This window comes from Culex quinquefasciatus, chromosome 3 (assembly GCF_015732765.1).
Source record: "Culex quinquefasciatus strain JHB chromosome 3, VPISU_Cqui_1.0_pri_paternal, whole genome shotgun sequence".
NCBI lineage: Eukaryota > Metazoa > Arthropoda > Insecta > Diptera > Culicidae > Culex > Culex quinquefasciatus.
The window spans coordinates 157436574-157461814 of NC_051863.1; the positions used below are offsets into that span (position 1 = coordinate 157436574).

The following is a 25241-nucleotide window of genomic DNA, read 5'->3' on the forward strand; positions in this document are numbered from 1 at the left end:
CGATGTAAAATCAAATTTGCAATCAAAAAGTACTTTAGTAAAATTTTGATAAAGTGCAACGTTTTCAAGTTAAATCCATTCTAAGGTGACTTTTTTGAAAATAGTCGAAGTTTTTCATTTTTTTAAATTAGTGCACATGTTTGCCCACCTTCGAAAAGAAATTTTTTGAAAAGCGGAGAAAATTCTCTATATTTTGCATTTTTGAACTTTGTTGATACGACCCTTAGTTGCTGAGATATTGCCATGCAAAGGTTTAGAAACAGGAAAATTAATGTTTTCTAAGTCCCACCCAAACAACACACCATTTTCTAATGTCGATATCTCAGCAACTAATGGTCCGATTATCAATGTTAAAATATGAAACATTCGTGAAATTTTCCGATCTCTTTGAAAAAAATATTTTGAAAATTTTCAAACCAAGACTAACATTTAAAAAGGCGTAATATTGATATTTGGCCCTTTTGAAATGTTAGTCTTGGTTTAAAAATTTTGAAAATATTTCGAAGAGATCGGAAAATTTCACGAATGTTTCATATTTTAACATTGATAATCGGACCATTGGTTGCTGAGATATCGACATTAGAAAATGGTGTGTTGTTTGGGTGGGACTTAGAAAACATTAATTTTCCTGTTTCTAAACCTTTGCATGGCAATATCTCAGCAACTAAGGGTCGTATCAACCTGGGTGCTGAATAGTGGTTCGCAAAACGGCCTCAATTTTGAACTGTCAAAGTGGAACCAATTTACTGTTCGCCAAAAGTAGAGAGTATTGTTATCGATAATTAATTTTTTTCTGCAAGAATAAAAAATGTGAGGCTTTTGGATCCTGGAGTTGCAGTCAATAAATCTTAAGAAAGCTGAAGGAGCGATCGTCATTTTTTATAATCATAAATGGAAGTTAATTATGGAATGGATGCGGTTGTATCTATCCAGAAGCTGTCTTTATAGTTTCAATCCATTTGAAAACCTATTAATTTAATGACATTTTTCTCTGTTTGTTGGATCAGCCTCACAAGAACAAGCGATGTTTTATCGCTGGCCCAGGAAGTGCTGCAGGATTCCAAAATCAGCCAGGGAATTTATCTGCAAAATCGCAGAATGACACTCTCGCCGCAGTTCTTCGTCACCCGTAAAAAAGAAAAACCTCTTCTAACCTATCGAAACTTGAAAACCCTCACAATTTTCCAGCAAAAAATGTCAAAAATTAGACAAAATAAATCACATACTACTGATTATAAAACAGCTCATTTATCAATAATAAAAAAGTCATGCTTGTGCTTGGACAACCTCCTACTTTGTAGATGTAAACAAAGTGGGATCATTCGAAAATCACGTTACGCATTCTCTCTATTCATCACCCAGGTATCAACAAAGTTCAAAAATGCAAAATATAGAGAATTTTCTCCGCTTTTCAAAAAATTTCTTTTCAAAGTTGGGCAAACATGTGCACTAATTTAAAAAAATGAAAAACTTCGACTATTTTCAAAAAAGTCACCTTAGAATGGATTTAACTTGAAAACGGTGCACTTTATCAAAATTTTACTAAAGTACTTTTTGATTGCAAATTTGATTTTACATCGAAAAATGAAGTTGAAAAATTTTTGCAACCAATATTTCAATTTTTTGAAAAAATCAGTATTGATTCAAAAATTCATAACTCGCTCAAAGATTTTTTGCACAACCTGGAAATTTCTGAAAAGTTGGCATTTTATGTCCTCTAAAACATATCAAAAAATAAAAAAATTAAAAATAGTGTTTTTTTGCAAATCAAGTTTTAGTGATAAAAAGTTAAATAAAAAAATCATCAAATTTTTTTTTACAATGTATCATTTTATTTCAGTGTAGTCTGTATCCATACCTACAACTTTGCCGTAGACACCAAATCGATCAAAAAATTCCTTCAAAAAATACAGATTTTTGAATTTTCATACATCATTCTTGTATGGACAGTTGCCAAATTTGTATGGAAAATTTTATGGACAAACTAATAATGCAAAATGGCTTCTTTGGGCATACCGAAGGCACCAAAAAAGTTTCAGTGGGTTTAAAAAATACAAAAATTAAAATTTAGGAAAAAAGACCGATTTCGTAGAGAATTGCTCAATTAACTAAACTTTATAATTTTCAATAATGGCCCAATGAAAAAAATATAATTAAACCCAAAAAAAAAAAATCGAACCATTCACATTATCGACCCCCGGGTCTTTTGTGGTCTCTATTGCAAGTTTCTGCTCGAACCTAGGAGTCCGAAGGCTTGAATGGGGAGAGCACCCAAACCTCTTTCTACTCCAAGGAACCTTCCACCCCAGTGTTTGAACTGACGACCTTCGGATTGCGAGTCCAATCGCCGCCAGCGATTCCACCGGAGTAGGGTTGGTTTGGTGTGTTGTTTGTACTTATGGCATGGAGACGACTCCTACACCTGGAATGACTTAACGGCCTAACAACCAAGGCCGGGACCGACATTTTACTTCCTCATCCGATGGAAGGTTGCAGCAGATGTATTAAACCGAAAAATGACGAACTTCTCGACACAGTGTTCTGATGCAAACAATGATCGAGCACGAATCCCAAGTGTGTAAAAGGGAACTGTGCAGTGTGTAATGTTGATTCTCAGTGTAAATACAAAACGACAAAAACGGAATTTTCGAATGATCCCTTTCCCCAACTTCGTCGATCGCCGTTTTAACAGTGTTGCTAGATTTCGTCCTGCAGACTTGACTGTCATCAGCATCAAAGCCGGCGGCAGTCGAATTTAGCCCGAAACTTGCGTTGGCGGAAGGAACAAGTTGTTTTGAATAGTTTTTGTGTTTTGTGTAGCGTTTTTCGTAACTGTAATTTTGTAGTTGGCAAGATCTACACGCCAGGTAATATTTGTTACTTAATAATCCATAAGCTATGCTAAACATTGTTTTCTGATTTTTTCTTGGTTGACCCACCCAGGTTGACCATGCCCAAGCGAAAGTACTTGACCCGGTCGCAAGCCAAACGGGCCCGAACCGAAACCACAATCAGCGCGTTGCCACCGGAGCTTTTGCAGCAAATCTTCGGGCACCTTCCGTTCGACGAGCTGCTCAGCGTTCGTAAAACGTGCCACCTCTGGCGGGACGCCGTCGGCCGCTGCCCTGCGCTCAGGGACAAGTTCCGGCTCGTTTACCCCCACGGTGCTGCCCCGGCAAGTTCAAGGTGATCAACCGCGGTTACAAGCCACCGCCGGCCGTGCCAGCGTCGACCGTGGCTTTCAAGTGCGATCACTACCTCAAGATCGGCTACATCGGCTCGTGGTGGCCACAGGTCGCGGCGACGGTCACTTGTCTCAGCTTTTCGCATTGCCAGATTCCCGTGACGATGCTGCGCCACACGCCGAACCTGCAGTTGCTGGAGCTGCAATACGTCGCTCAGATAAGGGAGGCACGCGGCAGTGAGCCGGACGAGTTGGATTTTGAGCTTAGCCACTTGAAGAAGTTGTCGCTGAAGCATTCAAGTTTTGGTCACCTGAGTCGCATGATCACACAACTTAAGGTCCTCGAGTGTTACACGCACGAGCGTTCTGCCGATACGATGGTTGAGTTTGTCCAGTCCAAGGTCAAAAACACAATTGAGGATCTGATTCTGGAAGCTCCTCGAATCTATCTTGAGGAGTTTACGAAATTGACCTTACACGGACTGAAGCGAGTGTCCATGAACCAAACTTTTCGAGAAGCGAATTTCGGAAATATGTTGGTTCAATTCGCCCGACTTCATCCTTCCATCGAAGATATTACCGTTCCTGACGTCTTTGACGATAAAGTAAGTTTTAAATAATCTTGTTAAGCAATCTTTTAGCTAAGTTTTTTTTTATTGCAGGTTCTGAACAAGTTACTTCAAGCCCTCCCAAAGCTCAAGCGATTAAATTTGAAGCTAAACGAATCCGGAATTTCCCAGTACGCAGAGTTGCCAGCGATCCCGGACGTTTTGCCCCACTTGGAGAGCCTGCGCATTGAGTGGAAAACTTCCGACTATATGCCGCTATCTGGACCAAAGCTACGCATCCGTAATGTTCTTCGATTCCCCATGCTTCGAGAGCTGCACCTCGAGACTGTAACCCTGGAGGGAGATTCGTTGGGTAATGTTCTGCGTAACTCACCCCACCTGCACTCCATGACCCTGCATGAGTGTGATTTCGATAGTTGGCACCAACTACTTCAGTTAATCACCCAGCCGGTCTCGTTGCGCAACCTCAAGCTTACCTCGTTTCGCGTGCATTGGTTCGAGAATGAACCGTTCCACTACCAGCAGCAACCGCTCGCAAGTCTGCGATGCCTCGAGCTTGGTGAATGCATGGGTCGAGCGGACGAGCACCTGCACGAACTGTTCCATCTGTTTCCGCAGCTGACGGAGCTGCGGTTTGGCCCCAGAGTGAACGTCGACGACGGGCTGGTGTTGGAGATGTGCCAAACGCTAACCCAGCTGGAACGGCTCACCGTGCACTCCGCACGTACGACCCACGTGTCAACGGACAACGTGAAACGGCTCTGCCGCAATCTCAAGCATTTTACGCTCCAGAGTCCTTACTGGAACCTGGAGAAGGATGATTTTGTTTATTTTTCCAAGCATTTGCAGAGTTTTACCTATCGCGGGATTGAGATCAATGCAGGTTTCAGTGATGATTTGCTATCCTGCATCGTTAAACTTCTGGATTTGATGGTGCCTCTTTGGGATTATGACTCGGATAATGAATCCGACATGTAAACTACGCTGATGCTTTCTTTGTTCAGATGAATTCCGTGCGATTCAAATTTCGTTACACTTTTGAAATGTTATGATAAACTAAAATTCAAACTACGAGGACTTAATTAAATTTCTCTATATTCCATGAATACTCACTAGTCTACGACCATGATGCATGACCCCGATCGAGGCATTTATTTCAGTGTGGCCCCCTGCAGAGTTTTCCGCGCGCGCACCGTAGACCGTACAGACAAAACGCAACCCCGCGCTGCAGATCGCGTACAAAAAATATCGATCAAACGTTTGCTCGACCCTTCTGTCAGTCGCGTTGTTGGCTGGCGAGTCATTGTGCTGCGAAGAAAAGAGAAAAAGAGTCGCGTCGTCTCCCGTGTCTGCTGCTGGTTGGTTGTCGGAAGGAAAAAGTAACAGTTAGGAAAAAAGGTTTCTCGGCTTTGGGTTGTAATTTTCGCTTCGAAAGTCGAAACAGGAGTTTCTTTGTCCCCACGCGCGAGAGTTCATAAGCCGGATTCAACGATGGCCGAAGGAAAGAAGTAAGTCTGGGTAGGGAAGATTGTCGTTTTTGCTGGTCCCGCTGAGGTGGCCCAAAGGGAGACGACGGTGCTGCCCCAGCGGTGGAGGAGTTGCACCATTTCGCTTCAATTTTCGCTTGTCATGATGTGTCCAAGTCGAAAGACAAGTAGGCCGAGTGCCGATGTCGGAAGTGAACGATGAGTAAACACACCCCGGGGGGAACTTCCGGATTGTTGGGAAGAATTGTGAAATTGATTACAATTTGTGTTATTTCGGGTTCAGTCTAGAAAGTTCCCTTTTCCGAAATGATACGTAAGCTGTCCATTTTGTTTAAATGAAGGCACTTCAGTTTGAGAAATGTCTTCAAAAATCTTTAAAGTTTTGACATAATAACAAAATTTTACATGTTTTTGCTGTAATTCTTTACAAAGTTACCCAAATGATATCATTTTGACAGAAAATTCAATGAAAACATTCTCCGATATTTTGCCGGATAATTCTAACCTGTAAATTTAATGATAGGGTAACATCGCCTATCTCTTTCTAACTTTCATTGTATACTATTCTGGAGTTTTTTTTGAAAAGGTCTAATGAACCAAATTTTAAGTTTTTGCTTTTTGGGTGTTTTTTAATACCCCTCACTCAAGGCGGTTTCAAAAACACCCAAAAAGCAAAAACTGGAAATTTGGTTTATTGAACCTTTTCAAAAAAAATCAACTAGAATTATTAAAAAGATCAATTCTTATTTAAATTTTTCTTGAAAATTTATAAAATTCAAATTGAAATTTATATTTCCTATGCTTTGAAATAACTGATGTTTATAACGCTTAACAAGTGCACACAAAGTTGCCACCTCCAACAAAGAAACAATTTCCCTCGCAGAACGCATTCAAAAAGGGCCGGCCAACATAAATAAAGAGCAAGGCAAACAAACTTATGTTGGCAACTCACTAATCGCCTTTTCTTTCTCTTACCTTTCTCCCCTTTTTTCCATGGTGGCGACGTTAATTAACGCACACGCAACGCAGTGAGGATTTGGCGACCGCGATCCTGAAGCGCAAGGACCGCCCGAACCGTCTGATCGTGGACGAGGCCGTCAACGATGACAACTCGGTCATCTCGCTGTCGCAGGTAAGACATAAACACCGAAATTGATCTTCTAAAGGTCAACGTAGTTATGACGTGACATAACCGGAATGGCGTTGAATAACGTAGTTCCTGTTAGTTTAGTTCATCGAGAGGTAGTAGAAATTACAGGATTTGTTTGGTGAGTGCTAGATATCCTTCCACGCATTCTAGGTACTTAAAGTTCACATCCGTGTTGGGGGAGTGCTTTTTCGGTGGCCAATTTTATGCCTAACATTTGAAAAGGGCATTAACTTTTGTAAACAAGAGTGTAACCCTTTCACTCAAATGACAGTTTACATAAGGTGTGAGGGGGATACACTCTTGTTTACAAACGTTATGTGCCCTAAGGAAATGGAAGGGATGACTTGACTTGACTTAAATTTTTAGTTACGTTAAACAAACATCGATTTCATAGAAGTTGTCAATGAAGGAAATATTTTATTTTCATCTGAAAATGCTTATTTTTTTCCTTTATAAGGAAGTACATTGGTATTCAAAATAATTTTTATTTTTTTTAATGTATTTGAGTAATTGAGAATTTCTTGAATAGTTGACAGCTTGTTTGAGCGCATGTAACAGTGCGTGCGCATGAGATTCTTAGGGGAAAATCAAAGGATTGAAGCATACAAAATTATAACATTCTGAATTCAAAAATTTAAATATATTCAAAGGATCAAAAATTAAACATTCGATTTTTAAATTGAAAAAAAGTGGTACCCAAAAATTATTAATTTTTAAATTCAAAGTCACAATCACAAAATCTAAAAATTAAAAAAAAATAAACAATATTCTAAAATTCAAAACATCAAAATTCTGAAATTAAACATCGGAAAAAACTTAAATTTTTAAATTCTTTAGTTCCGTTTTAGATTACAGTAAATCTTGTAGCTTTGGAGCATTTTTGGAGTCATATTTTAGGTTAGATACATTAATGGGTTACATACATGTAAATTGGGTCCTAAAATAAAGCTAAAATTGCTGATATTATTGATTACAGCGATAGAGCTTATTTTTCTGAGTACAATGACCCTTTAAGCGACCGCAAAGTATTTAAAATGGATTTTAATTCAATTTTGAAAAATATACTTCACGGCCCTTCTTGACAGAAAAGGTCCTACTTGACAGTTCGTTCCAAGGGGACCATAGTTGATCTATCGAAAAAATGTTGCCTTGTCATTTTTTTTTGCGTTAAAATGAAAAAAAAAAGTGATCGGAAATGGGGTTTAATCTTGTTTTTTACCGTTGTACATAAAAATTTACATAGGGTTTTATCACTCAATTGACAAAAAAGTCAGAGGTTGGTGTGAGTACCCACTTAGTTTTATTTAAAATCTGTTTTCAGGGCATTAACATTTACATTTTCATCTATTACCAAAACAAATTTGATGATATTTGGTTGTGTCGTTCCCGAGATAACTAATCACTGGAAAGAAGAATCATCTTGATTGGTTGAGTTATGCCCGAGAACCATTGAGTTGAAGTTACCGTTCCAACTTTTTCGGAGCCTTGGGCGTTGGAATGTTAAAAAATATCTTTATTTTTTGGATTATAATGTTTTTTTTTTTTGATATTTTGAATTTAAAAAGTTTTTATTTTAGAATTATGAATTTCTGTATTTTTCTATATATTTTTTTCATGAAAATAATAATTCTTTTGAAACTCTCTTGTCGCTATTTTTTTAATAATGGCGCGGATTGGGGTTTAGATCGGTGTGAATTAGACGCTGATTTTTTTTCTAGGCTTTTCCGTAACAACCAGAGCTGAAAATGTCAGGGGTCCTGACGCGAAAATCAGCGACGCTGACACGAATTTTTGAGATCCATTCACTGAACCGCAAAACCGTGACATAAATAAACCCGACTCAGTCGTGAGTGCCCTAGCTCACTGAGCAGCTGCAATGCGAGGCAGTAGTCGACCAATATACTGTATAAAGAGGTACGGATGAGCGTGAGCGCCATCAGAATCATTGAATATGTTTAAGAAAGTGAGACCTTTAAAATGCGAGTTATCCAGTAATCACTCAAATCCGATTGGGACTGAGAGCTTGCGTTCTGTTAGATTATCGAATTATTTTGTTAGCGTTGTGCCAAATTGACGAGTTTTTTGTTAGCGTTGTGCCAGAATGGTATATATTTTTTTAAAAGCATTACAACATTGAATGCCCAGGTATGAAAATACATTGTGCTGCATGTGGTTTGCCGAAATGCCTTTCAAAACATTTATTTATTTAAAAAAAATATAATCGAGGGTTAAAATTTTGAATATTTATGCTAGCTAGTAGCTAGTAGTAACCAAGCAATGATTCGTAATTATTTTTTTAGTGTTTCGACAACACTCAGCAAATAAAAAAAAATGATTGAATAATTTTTTTTGCATTCGTTAAGCAATTTTATTAATTTTACATAAGGTGCACCCTCTAAATGTTGCTTGAGATTTTCTATAATTTTTTTTGTTTAAGTGTTGTAAAAAGTGAAAACTATAATTTTTTTTAAAGAATTCAAAAGGTTGTTAGAAGTTTCTAAAGTTACATATTTTGAACATTGTTAATACGACTTGTCCTACTTAAATATTGGATCAGCAAAAAAAAATTGTTTGTTTTAATTGATGTTACAGAATAAGGCACATAATGGATGATATCTTGAAAATTAGGCCGATGCTAATAAGTTTTTGTCCCTCGGCCAATGTTATACCAATGTTAAAAACAATTCGTACAGTCAACAACCATCCGAAATACACTATTGATAATTTGCCCTTTAACTCCAATAATATTCATATGAAAACAAATGATGAAAAATGGTTAATAAAAATCAAAAAATAACTCCAAATTTAATGATTTGTTTTTCATAAGATCACATTGCTTATAAAATAATGCTTTTGCCTGCATTTATTTACTAAATGAATGTGAGAAAGGCACTAATCACCTAAAAGTTGATTAAATAACCTTTTCTATTTACTTCAATTCACTTATTTTAATTCCTTATAAAGTAAAGTTTTACATTTGATGGCCTATCTACAATCACTTAACTTAGAAAAATTCACTTAGCTTAGGAGTTTGAATCAATGGAAATGAATCTGATCTTCTACAATGAAAAGGAATAAAATTAGAAACTTGACGTATGGTTTGGAAAATTTCAAAATCTACGGTAAGTTGACGTTTCCATATCAAAGGTAAACAAACAACTGCATAGCAACGTATATCAGCCCAGCAAATTTTCTAAGTTGATTGTGGATGACGGCCATAAGTTGTGTACATTTTCTAAGTTTTACTTTACTTAGCTATTCTAAGCTAAGTGATTGTAGATAGGCCATGACTGGCAAAATAAGAATTCGAAGCACTCTTCAAAAAATCCAATTGGATCTCAAATCGCATCATGATGGTACCAATGACTGATGACGACAAATTTTCCGTCATCAGCGCTGGAACTCACGCTCATCCGTACCTCTTTATACAGTATATTGATGTCAGGCGGCAGTGGTTGAACGGACACAGTAGGCTTACAGTCTGATGCTAGCAGTGAACTGACATTTTGGTTTGCTTCATGTGTACGCTGGGTTGAAAACATTTTGCAGGCCTGGAACAACCCTGAAAACATCATGATACACTCAACCCCCGGTGGTTGGTCACTTTTTCGTTTGACACTGTTTTAGTTTGTACCCCGTTGGTTGGTCAAAGTCAAACTAAAAAGTGACGAACTGTCACTTTTTACACGGCGCTCACGCACACTATCAAAACAAACGTTTGGTAGTGTGTGTGAACTCCGTGTAAAAGGGATTTCAAACTAAAAAGTGACCCCGTTCGTTTGACAACAGTTGATGTCAAACCATCGGGGTTTGAGTGTATAAGGGAAATATACCCTTTCGAATCAAAAACCCTTCTTCGTCATATAGAGAGTTTGATGCTCGATTAAAGCTCCAAAAATCCTATTTAGGCTATGAACTTACCAGCAACAGCACCGCCTCGAGTAAGCACGCAAATTTATGCCATTTACTGGCCAAAACGATTAAATTTAATGCACTTTTGATCTTATTTTCTATTTTGCGAGACCATCTCCATAATTTTCTTGGCACACACATCCACAAGCAAGAACATGTTCTTTCGTACATTAGTTAATCACTCACTTGAAAAATAATCCCGAAACATGTAAATAATTAGCAAGCGCCATAAAAAAAACAAACGCGCCAAGTTTTTTGACGTTTGACTTTTGACGACCCATTCCAATCGAAGGCCGAGCGAGAGACGAAGAACAAAGGGTGGCCACCAACACCATCAGCAGCGCCTGTTGGAGTGAGCCAGTGATGCCAGGAAATTTTCTCTATAAATGCTACTTTTCGTGAGTGTTCGCTTAAAATTTCATCAATTTTGGCAGCACTAAGCAGTCCCAGAAGAGCGCTGCACAGTGGGCGAAATGGAACCAAAAATCGGACTTAATTGAACGCGGCTGGTTCCCTGGTATGAATAATAGTGTTTCTTATGTAAAAAAATCCGGGAAATCGATTGGTGATGGTTTCATCCACCGCACGAAACGGCAGAGGGTCCATTTTGCCCCAATTCCCCATTTTTTCACATTTTTTCTTGAAAATCGGTCTGTATTTAGAGCGGAGGCTTTATGCGGCCTTCCAAAATGCACTTAACTTATGTGAAAATGTCCCAGGAATCCACTAAAAATAACCACGTGCACCGCAAAAATCATCTAGGGTCCATTTAACCCCAATTCCGCTATAAAAGCATTTTTGGCCGTTTTCAAATGTTAGGTCAGATTTAAAAAATCTGAAAATATTTTTATCGTAAAGATCAGACAATTTTACATAAGAATGACAATTTGCACTTGATAGTTTGACACATTTATGTTGATAAAAATAAAATTTATGTGAAAGGCAGTTTATTCTGCGTTTGGGAAAATTGGCCCAAAAGTGATTCTTCAATCTTTTTATTTAGTTTAGTTTCTATATCAACATAAATGTGTCAAACTTTCAAGTGCAAATCGTCATTCTGATGTAAAATTGTCTAATCTTTACGATAAAAATATTTTCAGATTTTTAAAATCTTACCTAACATTTGAAAACGGCCAAAAATGCTTTTATAGTGGAATTGGGGTTAAATGGACCCTAGATGATTTTTGCGGTACAAGTGGTTATTTTTAGTGGATTCCTGGGACATTTTCACATAAGTTAAGTGCATTTTGGAAGGCCGCATAAAGCCTCCGCTCTAAATACAGACCGATTTTCAAGAAAAAAAAAGTGAAAAATGGGGAATTGGGGCAAAATGGACCCTTTGCCGTTTCGTGCGGTGGATGAAACCATCACCAATCGATTCCCCGGATTTTTTTACATAAGAAACACTATTATTCATACCAGGGAACCAGCCGCGTTCAATTAAGTCCGATTTTGGGTTCCATTTCGCCCACTGTGCGCTGGAAGAAAAAAGAATTAAGCTGAAAATAGAAAAATGGGCGTGGCCCAATGCACTCGACTTATTAGTATACATTTGGGAAATATTTTTTTTTAAATGGTTGTAATAGGAATAGCATAACTTTTAATAAAAGTGAAAATAAACAGAAATGTACACGTTAAGTTGCTCTACTCGTTGGTGTACTTGGTTTTAGTAATTTCAAGGAACACTCCACAAATGGGTTTATTTCCCCTATAACAAAAACTGTTGGAATTTAAATATTTAATTGATAAAATGTGGTTTTTTCCTGGAAAATAATAAAAGAAATAAAAATTCAATAAATTTTCGGCACTAAATAAAAAAAAATAGCATTTTTGGCTCCTGTCAAAAAAAATCTATTTAAGAAAGAAAAAAAAGCATGTTAACCCTCTAGTAGAGGGCCTCTACTGCCCAAATTGATTTTTGGCGATTTTATAGATCGAAGCCCGTTTAAAGGCGGGGTTAGGTTGAGGGGAGGGTTAAGAAAGAAACTTAAAAAAACGATTAATAACAATCTCCCCTTATCTCTCAGGCGAAAATGGACGAGCTGCAGCTGTTCCGCGGCGACACCGTGCTGCTGAAGGGCAAGCGCCGCAAGGAGACGGTCTGCATCGTGCTGTCCGACGATGCCTGCCCGGACGAGAAGATCCGCATGAACCGCGTGGTGCGCAACAACCTGCGCGTCCGGCTCGGGGACGTCGTCTCGATTCAGTCCTGCCCGGACGTCAAGTACGGCAAGCGGGTCCACATCCTGCCGATCGACGACACGGTCGAGGGACTGACCGGAAATCTGTTCGACGTGTATCTGAAGCCGTACTTTTTGGAGGCTTACCGGCCGATCCACAAGGACGATACGTTTATCGTGCGCGGAGGCATGCGAGCGGTTGAGTTCAAGGTCGTCGGAGCGGATCCGTCGCCGTTCTGTATCGTGGCTCCGGACACGGTCATTCACTGCGAGGAGATCCGATCAAGCGTGAGGAGGAGGAGGAAGCGCTGAACGCGGTCGGTTATGATGATATTGGAGGTTGCCGCAAGCAGCTGGCCCAGATCAAGGAGATGGTTGAGCTGCCACTGCGTCATCCGTCGCTGTTCAAGGCGATCGGTGTGAAGCCACCGCGTGGTATTCTGATGTACGGACCGCCCGGAACGGGTAAGACGCTGATTGCGAGGGCCGTGGCCAACGAGACGGGCGCGTTCTTCTTTCTGATCAACGGTCCGGAGATTATGTCCAAGTTGGCCGGTGAGTCGGAATCGAATCTGCGTAAGGCGTTCGAAGAGGCGGAGAAGAACTCTCCGGCCATCATCTTTATTGATGAAATCGATGCGATTGCTCCGAAGCGTGAGAAGACCCACGGAGAGGTCGAGCGTCGTATTGTGTCCCAGCTGTTGACGCTGATGGACGGCATGAAGAAGAGCGCGCACGTGATCGTGATGGCCGCCACCAACCGACCCAACTCGATCGACCCGGCTCTGCGTCGTTTTGGACGGTTCGATCGTGAGATTGACATTGGCATTCCGGACGCCACCGGACGGTTGGAGGTTCTGCGCATCCACACCAAGAACATGAAGCTGGCCGATGACGTCGATCTGGAGCAGATCGCGGCCGAGTCGCACGGTCACGTGGGTGCCGATTTGGCCTCGCTGTGTTCGGAAGCCGCCTTGCAACAGATTCGTGAGAAGATGGACTTGATTGATCTGGAGGACGATCAGATCGATGCCGAGGTGCTGAACTCGCTGGCCGTCTCGATGGAGAACTTCCGTTACGCCATGACCAAGTCGAGCCCGTCGGCGCTGCGCGAAACCGTCGTGGAAGTCCCGAACACGACCTGGACCGACATCGGTGGTCTGGAGAATGTCAAGCGCGAGCTGCAGGAGCTGGTCCAGTATCCGGTGGAACATCCGGACAAGTTCTTGAAGTTCGGCATGCAGCCGTCGCGTGGTGTGCTGTTCTACGGACCGCCCGGATGCGGTAAGACCCTGCTGGCCAAGGCCATCGCAAACGAGTGCCAGGCCAACTTTATCTCCGTCAAGGGACCGGAACTGCTGACGATGTGGTTCGGTGAGTCCGAAGCCAACGTGCGTGACATCTTCGACAAGGCCCGTTCGGCCTCCCCTTGCGTGCTGTTCTTTGACGAGCTGGACAGTATCGCCAAGTCGCGTGGTGGCAACGTCGGAGATGCCGGCGGTGCGGCCGATCGTGTCATCAACCAAATTCTGACTGAAATGGACGGCATGGGCGCCAAGAAGAACGTCTTCATCATCGGTGCCACCAACCGACCGGACATTATCGATCCGGCCATCCTGCGTCCGGGCCGTCTTGATCAGCTGATCTACATTCCGCTGCCGGACGACAAGTCCCGCGAGGCCATCCTGAAGGCGAACCTGCGCAAGAGCCCCGTCGCCGGTGATGTCGACCTGACGTACGTCGCCAAGGTCACCCAGGGCTTCTCGGGTGCCGATCTGACGGAGATTTGCCAACGTGCCTGCAAGCTGGCCATCCGTCAGGCGATCGAGGCCGAAATCCGCCGCGAGCGTGAACGCACCGAGAACCAGAGCTCGGCCATGGATGTAAGTAGTCTTGGTTAAAGTCTCGCGTCGCGAACGCTGAAATTATTACTTCGATTTTGGTTTACCCCCTTTCAAACCAGATGGACGAGGAAGATCCGGTGCCGGAAATCACCCGGGCTCACTTCGAGGAGGCGATGAAGTTTGCGCGCCGTTCCGTGTCGGACAACGACATCCGCAAGTACGAGATGTTTGCCCAGACGCTGCAGCAGTCGCGTGGCTTCGGAAACAACTTCAGGTTGGATTGATTTCTTCCTCCAGCTTGGAACATTCGTTACTAAGTGAATTTTCCCTTTAAACAGATTCCCAGGCGGCCAGGGCGGTTCCAGCTCACAGGGCCAGGGCTCGAACCAGCCCACGAGCAATCCCGGCGACAACGGGGATGACGATCTCTACAGTTAGATTGCTACCGTAAAAATCAACAAACAATATTCTCTCCAACAACAACAACAAAAAAAAAAAAACACAACACTATAATAATTCTATTCGTAACTAACGATATCAAGTGAGCGAGAGTTGGTCCATCCGGAACGCGTGCACGCGAGCTCGTCGACTCCGTCGATTTCCTCATCTTTTTTCATCAACAACCACGAAGACAGCGGCAGGCAGACACAGGTAAACAGCAACAACAACACAAGCAAGTTCACTAGGGGAGTGTGGGGTAATTTGGACACCCTAAGGAAATTGCTCTGCCACGGGCTGTATGGATATTTTAAAGGAATGTGAATGAAACCAGAGGATAACAGAGATCATATTCGATGGAAAAATTTCATTCATTTCGATAAATTTTGATGAAAAACTCATTTTTATCGCAAAAATTAAAAGGTGTCCAAATTACCCCCACATTTTTGTGTGGGGGTAATATGAACACCCCTATGGGGTAATTTGGACATGTCTTGTGGGGTAATTTGGACATGCCTTGTGGGGTAATTTAGACATGCCTTGTGGGGTAATTTGGACACATGTGGATGAATAAGTTTAACATTTGATGTTTTGAGCATGATTTTTAACCTTCAACCTGGTTTTGTGATTGCTCTATGTTTTTAAGTTTTTTTTTGCTCACAATATTTTATCAGAGTTTTGAATCATGATTTTGTGATAGAACTATAATTCAAAATGAAGAAAACAAATAGTTCAGTGTAGTTACATAATTAAATCATTTATCAATTTTGATTAGAACATTGATTCTGGATTAGGCACAAGTTTAGCTTTTAGTGATTAAGGTATCGTTTAGATTTATCTGAATCAATCTTTATATAGAACTTATTAACCTGAAACCATTATTTTTAGTTTTACATTCCGTAGCCCTTCAAATTTAAATATTATTGAAAACCAGCATAGAAATTAGAAATTTCAAAGAAATTAATTAAAAACATTAGAGTCTAGTTGAACGCCCAATGTGCATTAATCAGATTTTCATCCATTCAAATATTGAAATTTTTTATCTAAATTAAAAAATAGGGGTTTTTGAAAGATCTTATTGCTCACATTCCGATCTGACATTTTAAATCCCTCTAAATTTATCTAAATCCATTTAAAACTCAACCAACCATGAAAGATACTTTTTGTTTGCCTGACAGGTAGACTTTCAGGTATGTCCAAATTACCCCACAAGCTATGTCCAAATTACCCCCATAGCATGTTTTATCAAAAATGGCAATTTTTGATGATAAAAATGGATAAAATGCACAATATTTATACGTACATACCTCAGGCATCGTTCAAACAACCCTCTTAAACAAAAATTGTCCACTTTTTTGCAATATAATTCCTGCAAAACCTTATTTCCCAACCCTCAAAACTTAGAACTTAAGGCAGTGCCAACCGGCCTTTGGAAACTTTTATATATTATACCAAAACTACATAACCTATTCCAACTTTTTTAGTTTGTCCATACTCCTAGGCCATTACTAGTACTAGCCTTATCACTTGAATTGCCGTTTTCGCTTTATATCCGAAGAAAAGGTGATTTTTAAAGGGGTGTCCAAATTACCCCCACTGTCCATATTACCCCAAACTCCCCTACTTTAATGGAATAAATATTAGAAGAAAAAAACAATGAAACGCAAATAGATTCACGTAACACTATCGTAAGAAAACTTGGTCTTTTAAAACGGCAGTAAAACATGTTTTTTACCAGAAAGTATGGGAAAAGTCTGTGGAGAAATTCCCGTAGCATCATCAGAAAAAAAAAATATCTAATTTATTGGTTTATCATAAGTTTACAACAACTCTCTCTGTGAATCATTTTCTCTACTGCTACCGCAGGTGAAAATTGTGCTGGATGCGAACGTTAACTAAAACTCGGTTTTGTGTTAATCTGGCTCAACCTTTTCTTGTTTTACATCGAAGTAGTTTATTTTTTTTTTTTCAAATATTACTTAACTAGTTATAGTAATAATGAAAACTAACCAATCTGTAGACTGTCTGGGAAATTGGAAATTAATAATCGAGTGTGAGGAAGAATCGTGTTGTGCGCGTCGAGGTGGCGTTATGAATTTTTTGTCTCTTTATTTTTCATACAATATATTAAATAATTTCAAATTTGAATATGTCCCCCCAATTATATAGGAAGGCAGAAGCTAGTAGAAACGATACACTGATTATTCAGACTTTGGTACTGTGAGGTAAAATAATATAAAATACACAAAAAAAAAACATTAAAAATTTAACGATTTTTTTCCCTTTTCATGAATATCCGAAACATTCCATAATATTCCACGATCCAATTTTTTTTCGTGATTCGGAGAAAAAAACTTCCTAATCGCTTTTTTTTTTGTTCGAATATCAGAAAATTCGTTAGGGCTAACGAATAGTTTTATTAATTAATTTTTTTTTTTTCAAAGGTCTAATGAACAAAATTTTCATTTTTGCTGTTATTTGATTTCATGTTTGCACTATTTAAAAAACTAATTTCCCAAAACTTTTGATAGAAACTTGCTTACTTCCTATTGAGCTATTTATCACTATGTTTCAGTTGAAAACGATTTTTAAGTGCTGTTAAAGTGCTGATATGCAGGGTTGTTACGGGAAAGTCGAAAAAAAAATCCGCGCCAAATCCGGGCAGACCGAAACCTCAATCAACGCCATATAAAAAAAAATCGCGAGCAACATTCAAGAAATGCTATTTCAAAAGAAAAAAACTAATACAGTAAGTATTTTATAAAAAAATTAAACTCGTTTTATGTTTGAAGGAATAAAAGCAAGAAAAGTTTCACAAAAAAAATAATCTTTTTGCAAATCAGAGGGACACTATAATAATTTTGACCAATATAAACAAAATAGAAAATTATAAAACAATATAAACAAAATTTAAAAATCTAATAAATGAAGTTTAACTTCAAAAATATTAGCTAAAAAAATGTAAAATTTTAATTAAATTACATTTTAGACTTCGAAATTCTAAAAATTCAAAATCTATGAATTTAAATACCGGTTGTATTAAAATTCCTACCTAAAATTTCATTCCGAAACAAATTGCATTTCCAATATTTGAAATTCAATTCAATTCGGTTTTATTTGTGAATAATCAATTAACAATGAGTTCATTTAGGTACACAACAGAGTTTTGGTGTTCCTTTCAGCTGTGATTTACATCGTAATTCAATCGAAAAATTATTACTTATAACTATGGAATAGACAAAAGTAAGAAAAAGTTTTCAAAAAACTTACAGAAAAAATATTTGAAATGTTTTCTTCTAAAAAACTAAGAATTCAAGACTCAAAGGATTTTAAAATTTAAGAATTTAAGAACTTAAGAATTTAAGAATTTAAGAATTTAAGAATTTAAGAATTTAAGAATTTAAGAATTTAAGAATTTAAGAATTTAAGAATTTAAGAATTTAAGAATTTAAGAATTTAAGAATTTAAGAATTTAAGAATTTAAGAATTTAAATTTAAGAATTTAAGAATTTAAGAATTTAAGAATTTAAGAATTTAAGAATTTAAGAATTTAAGAATTTAAGAATTTAAAATTTAAGAATTTAAAATTTAAAATTTAAGAATTTAAGAATTTAAGAATTTAAGAATTTAAAATTTAAGAATTTAAGAATTTAAGAATTTAAGAATTTAAGAATTTAAGAATTTAAGAATTTAAGAATTTAAGAATTTAAGAATTTAAGAATTTAAGAATTTAAGAATTTAAGAATTTAAGAATTTAAGAATTTAAGAATTTAAGAATTGAAGAATTGAAGAATTTAAGAATTTAAGAATTTAAGAATTTCAGAATTTCAGAATTTCAGAATTTCAGAATTTCAGAATTTCAGAATTTCAGAATTTCAGAATTTCAGAATTTCAGAATTTAAGAATTTAAGAATTTAAGAATTTACGAATTTTAGAATTTTAGAATTTTAGAATTTTAGAATTTTAGAATTTAAGAATTTCAGAATTTCAGAATTTATAAATTTATGAATTTATGAATTTATGAGTTTAAGAATTTAAGAATTCAATAATTTAAGAATTAAGGAATTTATAAAATTTAAGAATTTAAGAATTTAAGAATTTAAAAATTTAAAAATTTAAAAATTTTAAAATTTTATAATTTATAAATTTAAAAATTTAAAAATGTAAGAATTTAAGTATCTAAAAATTTAAATTTTATTTGAGATTTTTTAGATTTATTTTAATTCTGATTTTTTTTATTATTTTAAATTTTGAATTTTTCTTTAAATTTTGAATTTTTGATTTTTTTGTTTTTTTTTTTTGTAGTTTTGAATTTCACATTTTTATAATTCTGAATTTCGAAATTTCAGTTTTTTTTAATTACGATTTAAAAAATTCGAAAAAAATTTAATCTGGATTTAAAAAATTTTGATTAAAAAAATTATTAGAATGTTAAAAAAAGTTTAAAGTTTTTGAAATTTGAATTTTGAATGATGGAGCATTAATTTTTGAATGTTTAGATCTTTTTATTTTTCGCCAAGAATGTTTAAATTTAGAAAAAAAATTCTATGGGTAAATTCCATCTAAAATTCAAAAGCAAATTGAATATATCCACTATAAAATTCAAAATAAATAAGGTTAAAAAAACATTACTCAAAACTCAAAAGAAATTACATATTCAGAGCCAGATATATTAAGAAATGAGTTAAAGGACCATCCATAAACCACGTGGACACTTTTTTGGGAATCTTTTACACCCCCTTCGTGGACAATCGCCATATCCCCCCCTAAAGTGTCCACGTGGTTTATGGATGGTCCCTAACTGTAGTAATAATTATATTTAAGAAATTCTCAACCATACACTTAAAAAATAATATCTACATAATCTTCCTCTTACTTAATTTTTCGACGGTTCGTATTAAGAAAATACAAACAAACAATTTCAGAAAAAATCTATTGATAAGAAATTGAAATTGCACTCAATGTAAAAAAACAAATTTTCGTAATTATTGATAATATTTTTCTTAATAACTTGAAAGTGATTCTATCTACTTATCTATTTATTTATCAAAATTGCCATCCGCGCGAAATCCGCGCCTGAGCAAAATTAGTCAGCAAATCCGCGCCAAATCCGCGCGATCCGCGCCGTCCGTAACAACCCTGGATATGGCAACATTAGAGCATTAGAGGCACGTTTGTATTAGATGCTGTTCCCCTATCTCGCCGAGGGCATTTTCTTAATATTTTACCCCGGCAACTTGGATTTTAAATTGCCGAATCGCTGGAGCATTTGTGGGATCATATGCAAACGTGATTCGATGATCTTATGTGGAATTTGTCAAGGGCTTCGGAATATCGAGTATTGACTGTTTGATAAATTGCTTATATCTACGTATACGTTAAAATAGCGCTTTGTTTTGTGTTATAATTTTTAATTCACTCCATGGAAAATGTTCCATCTGCATTCTGCATAACCACGCAAACCCATTTTCAAATTCCCCACGCAAACCCATTTTCAAATTCCCCATTTTTCAAGAACATGAAATATTGGGCATTTTTTTTCTCTAAAATATGGTTTCAAATCAAAAACTGTTTATAAAAAAATCAATCAATCAAATCAAATTATTCGCTCTACGCTCTACAGCATTGCCTTGGCGTTCTCGATGGCGAGATTCCTACTCGAAACTAGGTGTCCGAAGACTTGATTGTTGAGGCAATTGCAAACCTCTTTTTACACCTTAGTTTCCATCAACCCCGGGATTCGAACTGACGACCTTTGGATTGTGAGTCCAACTGCCTACCAGCGACTCCACCGAGACAGGACCCACGACGACGACTCCTACACCTGGATTGAGCTTCCGACCTAACCCTCTAAGTTAGACCAGGGCAAACATTTACTTCCCCGTCCGACGGAAGGCGTGATCAGACAAATTTCGTCTCGAAAAATGCCAAAAATTCTGAGATCGAACCCAGGCCGACTGGGTGAGAGGCAACTACGCTAACCCCTGCACCACGGGCCCCGGCCGTGTATGTTAAACATTTAGAACAAAATATGTTCAAGTATGTTCAACGCCAATATGTTCAATACTTAGAACAAAATTTCTAATCGGTCTTTTAAAAATAACATGACGAAACATACAATTTCAATTTTATGTTACTGGAAACTAAAACTAACTAAATCTTGAATTTAATGTTTAATTTTATTACACTCAAACCCCGATGGTTTGACACCAACTGTTGTCAAACGAACGGGGTCACTTTTTAGTTTGACACCCCTTTTACACGGAGCTCACACACACACTACCAAACGTTTGTTTTGATAGTGTGCGTGAGCAGTTCGTTACTTTTTAGTTTGACTTTGACCAACCAACGGGGTACAAACTTAAAAAGTGACCAACCACCGGGGGTTAAGTGTACTTTTTTGTCAAGGAACGCTTTTTTTTTTTTTTTTTTTTTTTTTAATTCCGAATTACGCACTTCCCAGCAGAAGCTGGGAATATTTCACCTACCTTTTATTTTATTTTTTAAAGGTTAGGCTCGGACTGCTATGCACGTATGCCAGTGAGAACAGTTTCTCTTTAAAGGCTGTGCAAACTATTACATAAATTAAAAAAAGCTAAATTCTAAATCATATAAGCACTGGGTGCGGGTTGTAAGCCGCAGTTGCTGGTAGTGGGCGGTTGGTGGCGGGTAGCAGTTGGCGGCGGGGGGGCGGTGGACGGCGGGTGGTGGGCGGCGGGCGGCGGGTGGCGGGTGGTGGGCGGTGGACGACGGTGGTGGGCGGCGGGCGGTGGCGACCGGAAAGCAGAGAAGAAAACTCTTTAGTGGCGGGTGTTTAGACAAGGTAGTCTATTATTTTTGACTTGATGTGGTTCCGTAACGACAGCTTGAAAGCACCCTGACTCGCATTTTTACAAACCGTCGGCAACTCGTTATGCAGCTTGCACCCAACATAAGCGACCCTTTTCATACCGAACTCGGTTCTCGGTCGGGGCAAGATGAAATCACCTAGTTGTCTTGTAGCTCGATCATTTTCTGAGGTTTGCTCTCTTATTGGAAACGTTGAAGCGGTGGTAGTGCTCAGGTGACATTTTCGGACGTGGGTCAGCATTTGGAGTTTTTGGAGGGCTCGAAGAGGAAGGAGTGAGTCGGTCGGGTTGGAATACAAGAGGCTAGTTGGGTACAGGTACGGCTTGCGAAAGACGGCTTTGATACACCTGTTCTGTATCACTTGCAGGTCATGGAGGTGTACAGCATAAGCAAGTCCCCAGGTCGTGACAAGGTAGTTCAAGCGGGAGTGGACAAGGGAGAAGTATAACTTTTGAGGCAACTAGTAGGCAGGAACGATGACAGCTTCCAAAGTATTCCGCAGATTGGAGCTAGTTTCTTTTTCAACAGGTCGATGTGTGCTAACCAGCTCATCGTGTCATCAAGGGTAAGACCAAGGAACGGGTACTGGTTAACTTCTTCAATCTGTTGACCGTTGAAGACTATAGGCTGGCGAGCTGGGAGCTGCTTCCGGGGTGATCGAATCAACATGTACTTTGTCTTGGACAGGTTCATGGAGAGCAGGTTTGTTTGGAAATAGTCGTCAAGGAGTTCCAAGTCCTGGGTAATCTGGCGTTGAATCAGAGCACAGTCTTTTCCGTGGTAAAAGACCGAGGTGTCGTCGGCAAACAGGCGTGTTGTCCCCTTGAGTTTCAGCTTCCCGATGTCGTTAATGAAGAGCAAAAACAGAATCGGTCCAAGGTTGCTTCCTTGCGGGACGCCAGTTATAACAGGGCTGAGCGTACTGCGTACTTGTCCGAGCGATACAAACTGGAGTCGGTCAGACAAATAACTCTCAATAACTGCCTTGGCTACACCTCGTATGCCGTAGGTTTCCAGTTTTTCCAGTAAGAGTCTATGGTCGATCGTATCAAACGCCTTCTTTAAGTCGATGAACAATGCTCCAACGAGTTCTCTTTTGTCCAGCGAGTCGTAGATGTCATCTACTAGGTTACACGAGGCGGATAGTGTGCTCAGACCCTGCCTGAAACCGTATTGGTGGGCGTAAAGGAGTTTGTGCTGAGTGATGAAGTCTACAAGTCGCGAAACAATCAATTTTTCAATGACTTTGTCCAGGATGGAGAGACAGGATATCGGACGATAGTTGTTTGCTTCCTTTTGTCACCCGACTTATGCACAGGTGTAACACGGGCCACTTTCAAGACAGCAGGGTAGACTCCAGTTTCAACTATTTCGTTGAATACGTCAGTCAGCAGGTGCGCGAAGAAAACGAAGTTTGCTTTCAAGAAGGAAGCGGGAATTCCATCTGGGCCGGGGATTTTTTGGATTCAATGCATTGATGAGGGCGATTGTCTCGTTGATTGATGCTGGTCTCAGGAACAGGAGTTTCCCTCAGGTAAAGCAGACAGGGTTCCGAATTTGTGGACTTCACGATCGCTGTTGATAGTTGCTGCAAGGTTGGGTCCCACGTTGCTGAAGAAATCGTTGAAGTGTTGAGCTATCTGGTTCGAATCCGTTGTCTTGTTGCCGTTGATCAGCAGTTCGGTTGGGTAAGCGCGAGAGCTGTTCTTCCCCATAGCTTCGTTGATGACCTTCCACGACGCCTTTTGATCACCGGAGGAAAGCTGATTACTGTAGTAGTTCCGCTTGCATTCAGCCTTCTCCTTCTGAAGTTTCTTGGAGACATGCGCCAGCAGTTCGGACAGGTGGGCATCATTCGGATTACGCCTCTTCCGCTTCAACGTGTTATCTTTTATTTGGATAAGCTTCCATAAGTGGAGCGTCATCCATGGACAGTGCCCTTTGATATTGACCTGGGCTTTGACAGTTCTCGTACATTGGGGCAGTAGGGTATTGTAGCAGTTAATTACGTGAGAAAGCTTCTGATCAGCTGTTAAGGTTTGCGGCAACGTTGTAATGCGATCGAAGAACAGTTGGTTGAGACGATGGTGATCAATGATCTGCTTCTCCAGAGTTCTTTTCAGGATCGGTTCAGCCCTTCTGAATGTAGAAAGGACCACACAATGGTCACTCAAGTCAGAGGGAATTGTTTCATTGGTAACCGAGTGCGATAGTTTCTCATCACATATCACATGGTCCAGAATATTACCACTCGCGGGTCTCGTTACAAAAGTGTTCGTAACCACCATGCCGTACGATGATAACAGGTGAGAATACTGCTGCACAATATTGATCGAGGGTTTGTTAACGGGAATGTTCATGTCACCGACTATGATACAATCGTGACCATTTTTAGTTTTCGACAAGATTTGATCCATCTCGTCAAGGAACCGAGTAGCACCAAATGACGGTGGCCTGTACACAGCATGGCAGTCTATACGTTTGTTTAAGGAACGTAGCTGGCAGTGTATGTGATGAAATCCGTCAGCTGTTCGGTTCTCGAGTACATCCATATCAATATCGTTCCGCACGAACACAGCCAAACCTCCGCTCGATTCATTACGACAGGAAAAAGTTGCGATGTATCCATCCAAATTGTAAATACAAGTTCGATCTGCCTTCAAGAAGGTTTCACCAAGCACCAACACATCGATACGTTCTCCATACTGCTGCAGCATCTCCCGTACACCATCAAACTTGGCCAGATCGTTCATGCCCCGTATATTTAGTTGAAGAATTTTCAAAGAAACAACATCAGTACAAAATTTATTTACAATCCACTGTTGCATACATTCAAACTCAATATTACAATACATAGACATAATTTAAGTAGTTTACAGTAAAATCGCTTAGCAGCTAGATCAACCAGATCACTACCATCAGCGTTTCGGGTCCGGCTCGGCCAAGATCGACATCGAGAGATCAGTTGAGTGTAAGAGCGACTCATCACGCGACCGTTTAGACTGCTGCAGTTTGCGGACATCCAGGAGGCTGCGGACCTTCTCGACCTTCGAGTCTGACGATTTTTTGGTGAGAATTACCCCGTCTCGACCTGGCCAGACATACTGTATGTCGGCTTGTTCCTGGAGAGATCTGACGTCCTTCAGTAACTTCATACCGAAGCTGGTCATCTCGTCGCGAATGATGATTCTGTTCGTCGCAGGGCCCGAACCAGCACCTAGAGCAGATGTAAACAGCAAACCGTGGTTCTTCTTCTTTGCGAAGAGATCCTCCTTGTGTTGTTCTTCTGCGAAGACGACTCGAATCGGCACGGATTTACTGGTTCGCTGGGAAGGATCTTTCGATACCAACCGAGTAGCTTCAACGATAGCATCCTGCGGTAGTTGGCATTTGACGGCAGCTGCAATTTGGCGCACGAGTTGTTTGGTGTCCTCAGTTTGGGTTGTTGGTACGCCCAGAATGACAGCGTTTTTGATGAGCGCAGCTCTGTTGACTCGATCAAGGCTTAACTGCAGGTCGCTGATTGTTTCGTTGGTTTGCTTCTGGTCACTCTGGAGGTACCCAACGTCCTGTTTCACCTTCACGTAGTCCCGCTTTACAGACTTGATCTCCGTGACAAGTACCTCGA

The 25241-nt window shown here is 39.3% G+C and overlaps 2 protein-coding genes across 3 annotated transcripts; both read left to right on the top strand.

Moving 5' to 3' along the window:
* The first annotated feature begins 2799 nt into the window (after positions 1 to 2799).
* Positions 2800 to 4907, top strand: LOC6036256. 2 transcript variants are annotated; one of them, XM_001846272.2, is made up of 3 exons: positions 2800 to 2867; positions 2944 to 3789; positions 3847 to 4907. In XM_001846272.2, exons 2-3 carry the CDS (start codon positions 3349 to 3351, stop codon positions 4729 to 4731), a joined length of 1326 nt encoding a protein of 441 aa, XP_001846324.2. In that variant the 5' UTR covers positions 2800 to 2867; positions 2944 to 3348; the 3' UTR covers positions 4732 to 4907. The 2 variants fall into 2 exon arrangements, with proteins under 2 accessions (XP_001846324.2, XP_038116695.1); XM_038260767.1 differs by having other exon boundaries at positions 2944 to 3585.
* Positions 4908 to 5070: 163 nt separating this feature from the next.
* On the top strand, positions 5071 to 14812 carry LOC6036255 (transitional endoplasmic reticulum ATPase TER94). Its single transcript, XM_038260765.1, is given in 6 exon segments — positions 5071 to 5261; positions 6270 to 6372; positions 12330 to 12750; positions 12753 to 14365; positions 14446 to 14600; positions 14665 to 14812. Coding segments are annotated over 6 exon segments (2409 nt in total). The 5' UTR covers positions 5071 to 5244; the 3' UTR covers positions 14765 to 14812.
* Positions 14813 to 25241: the final 10429 nt, after the last annotated feature.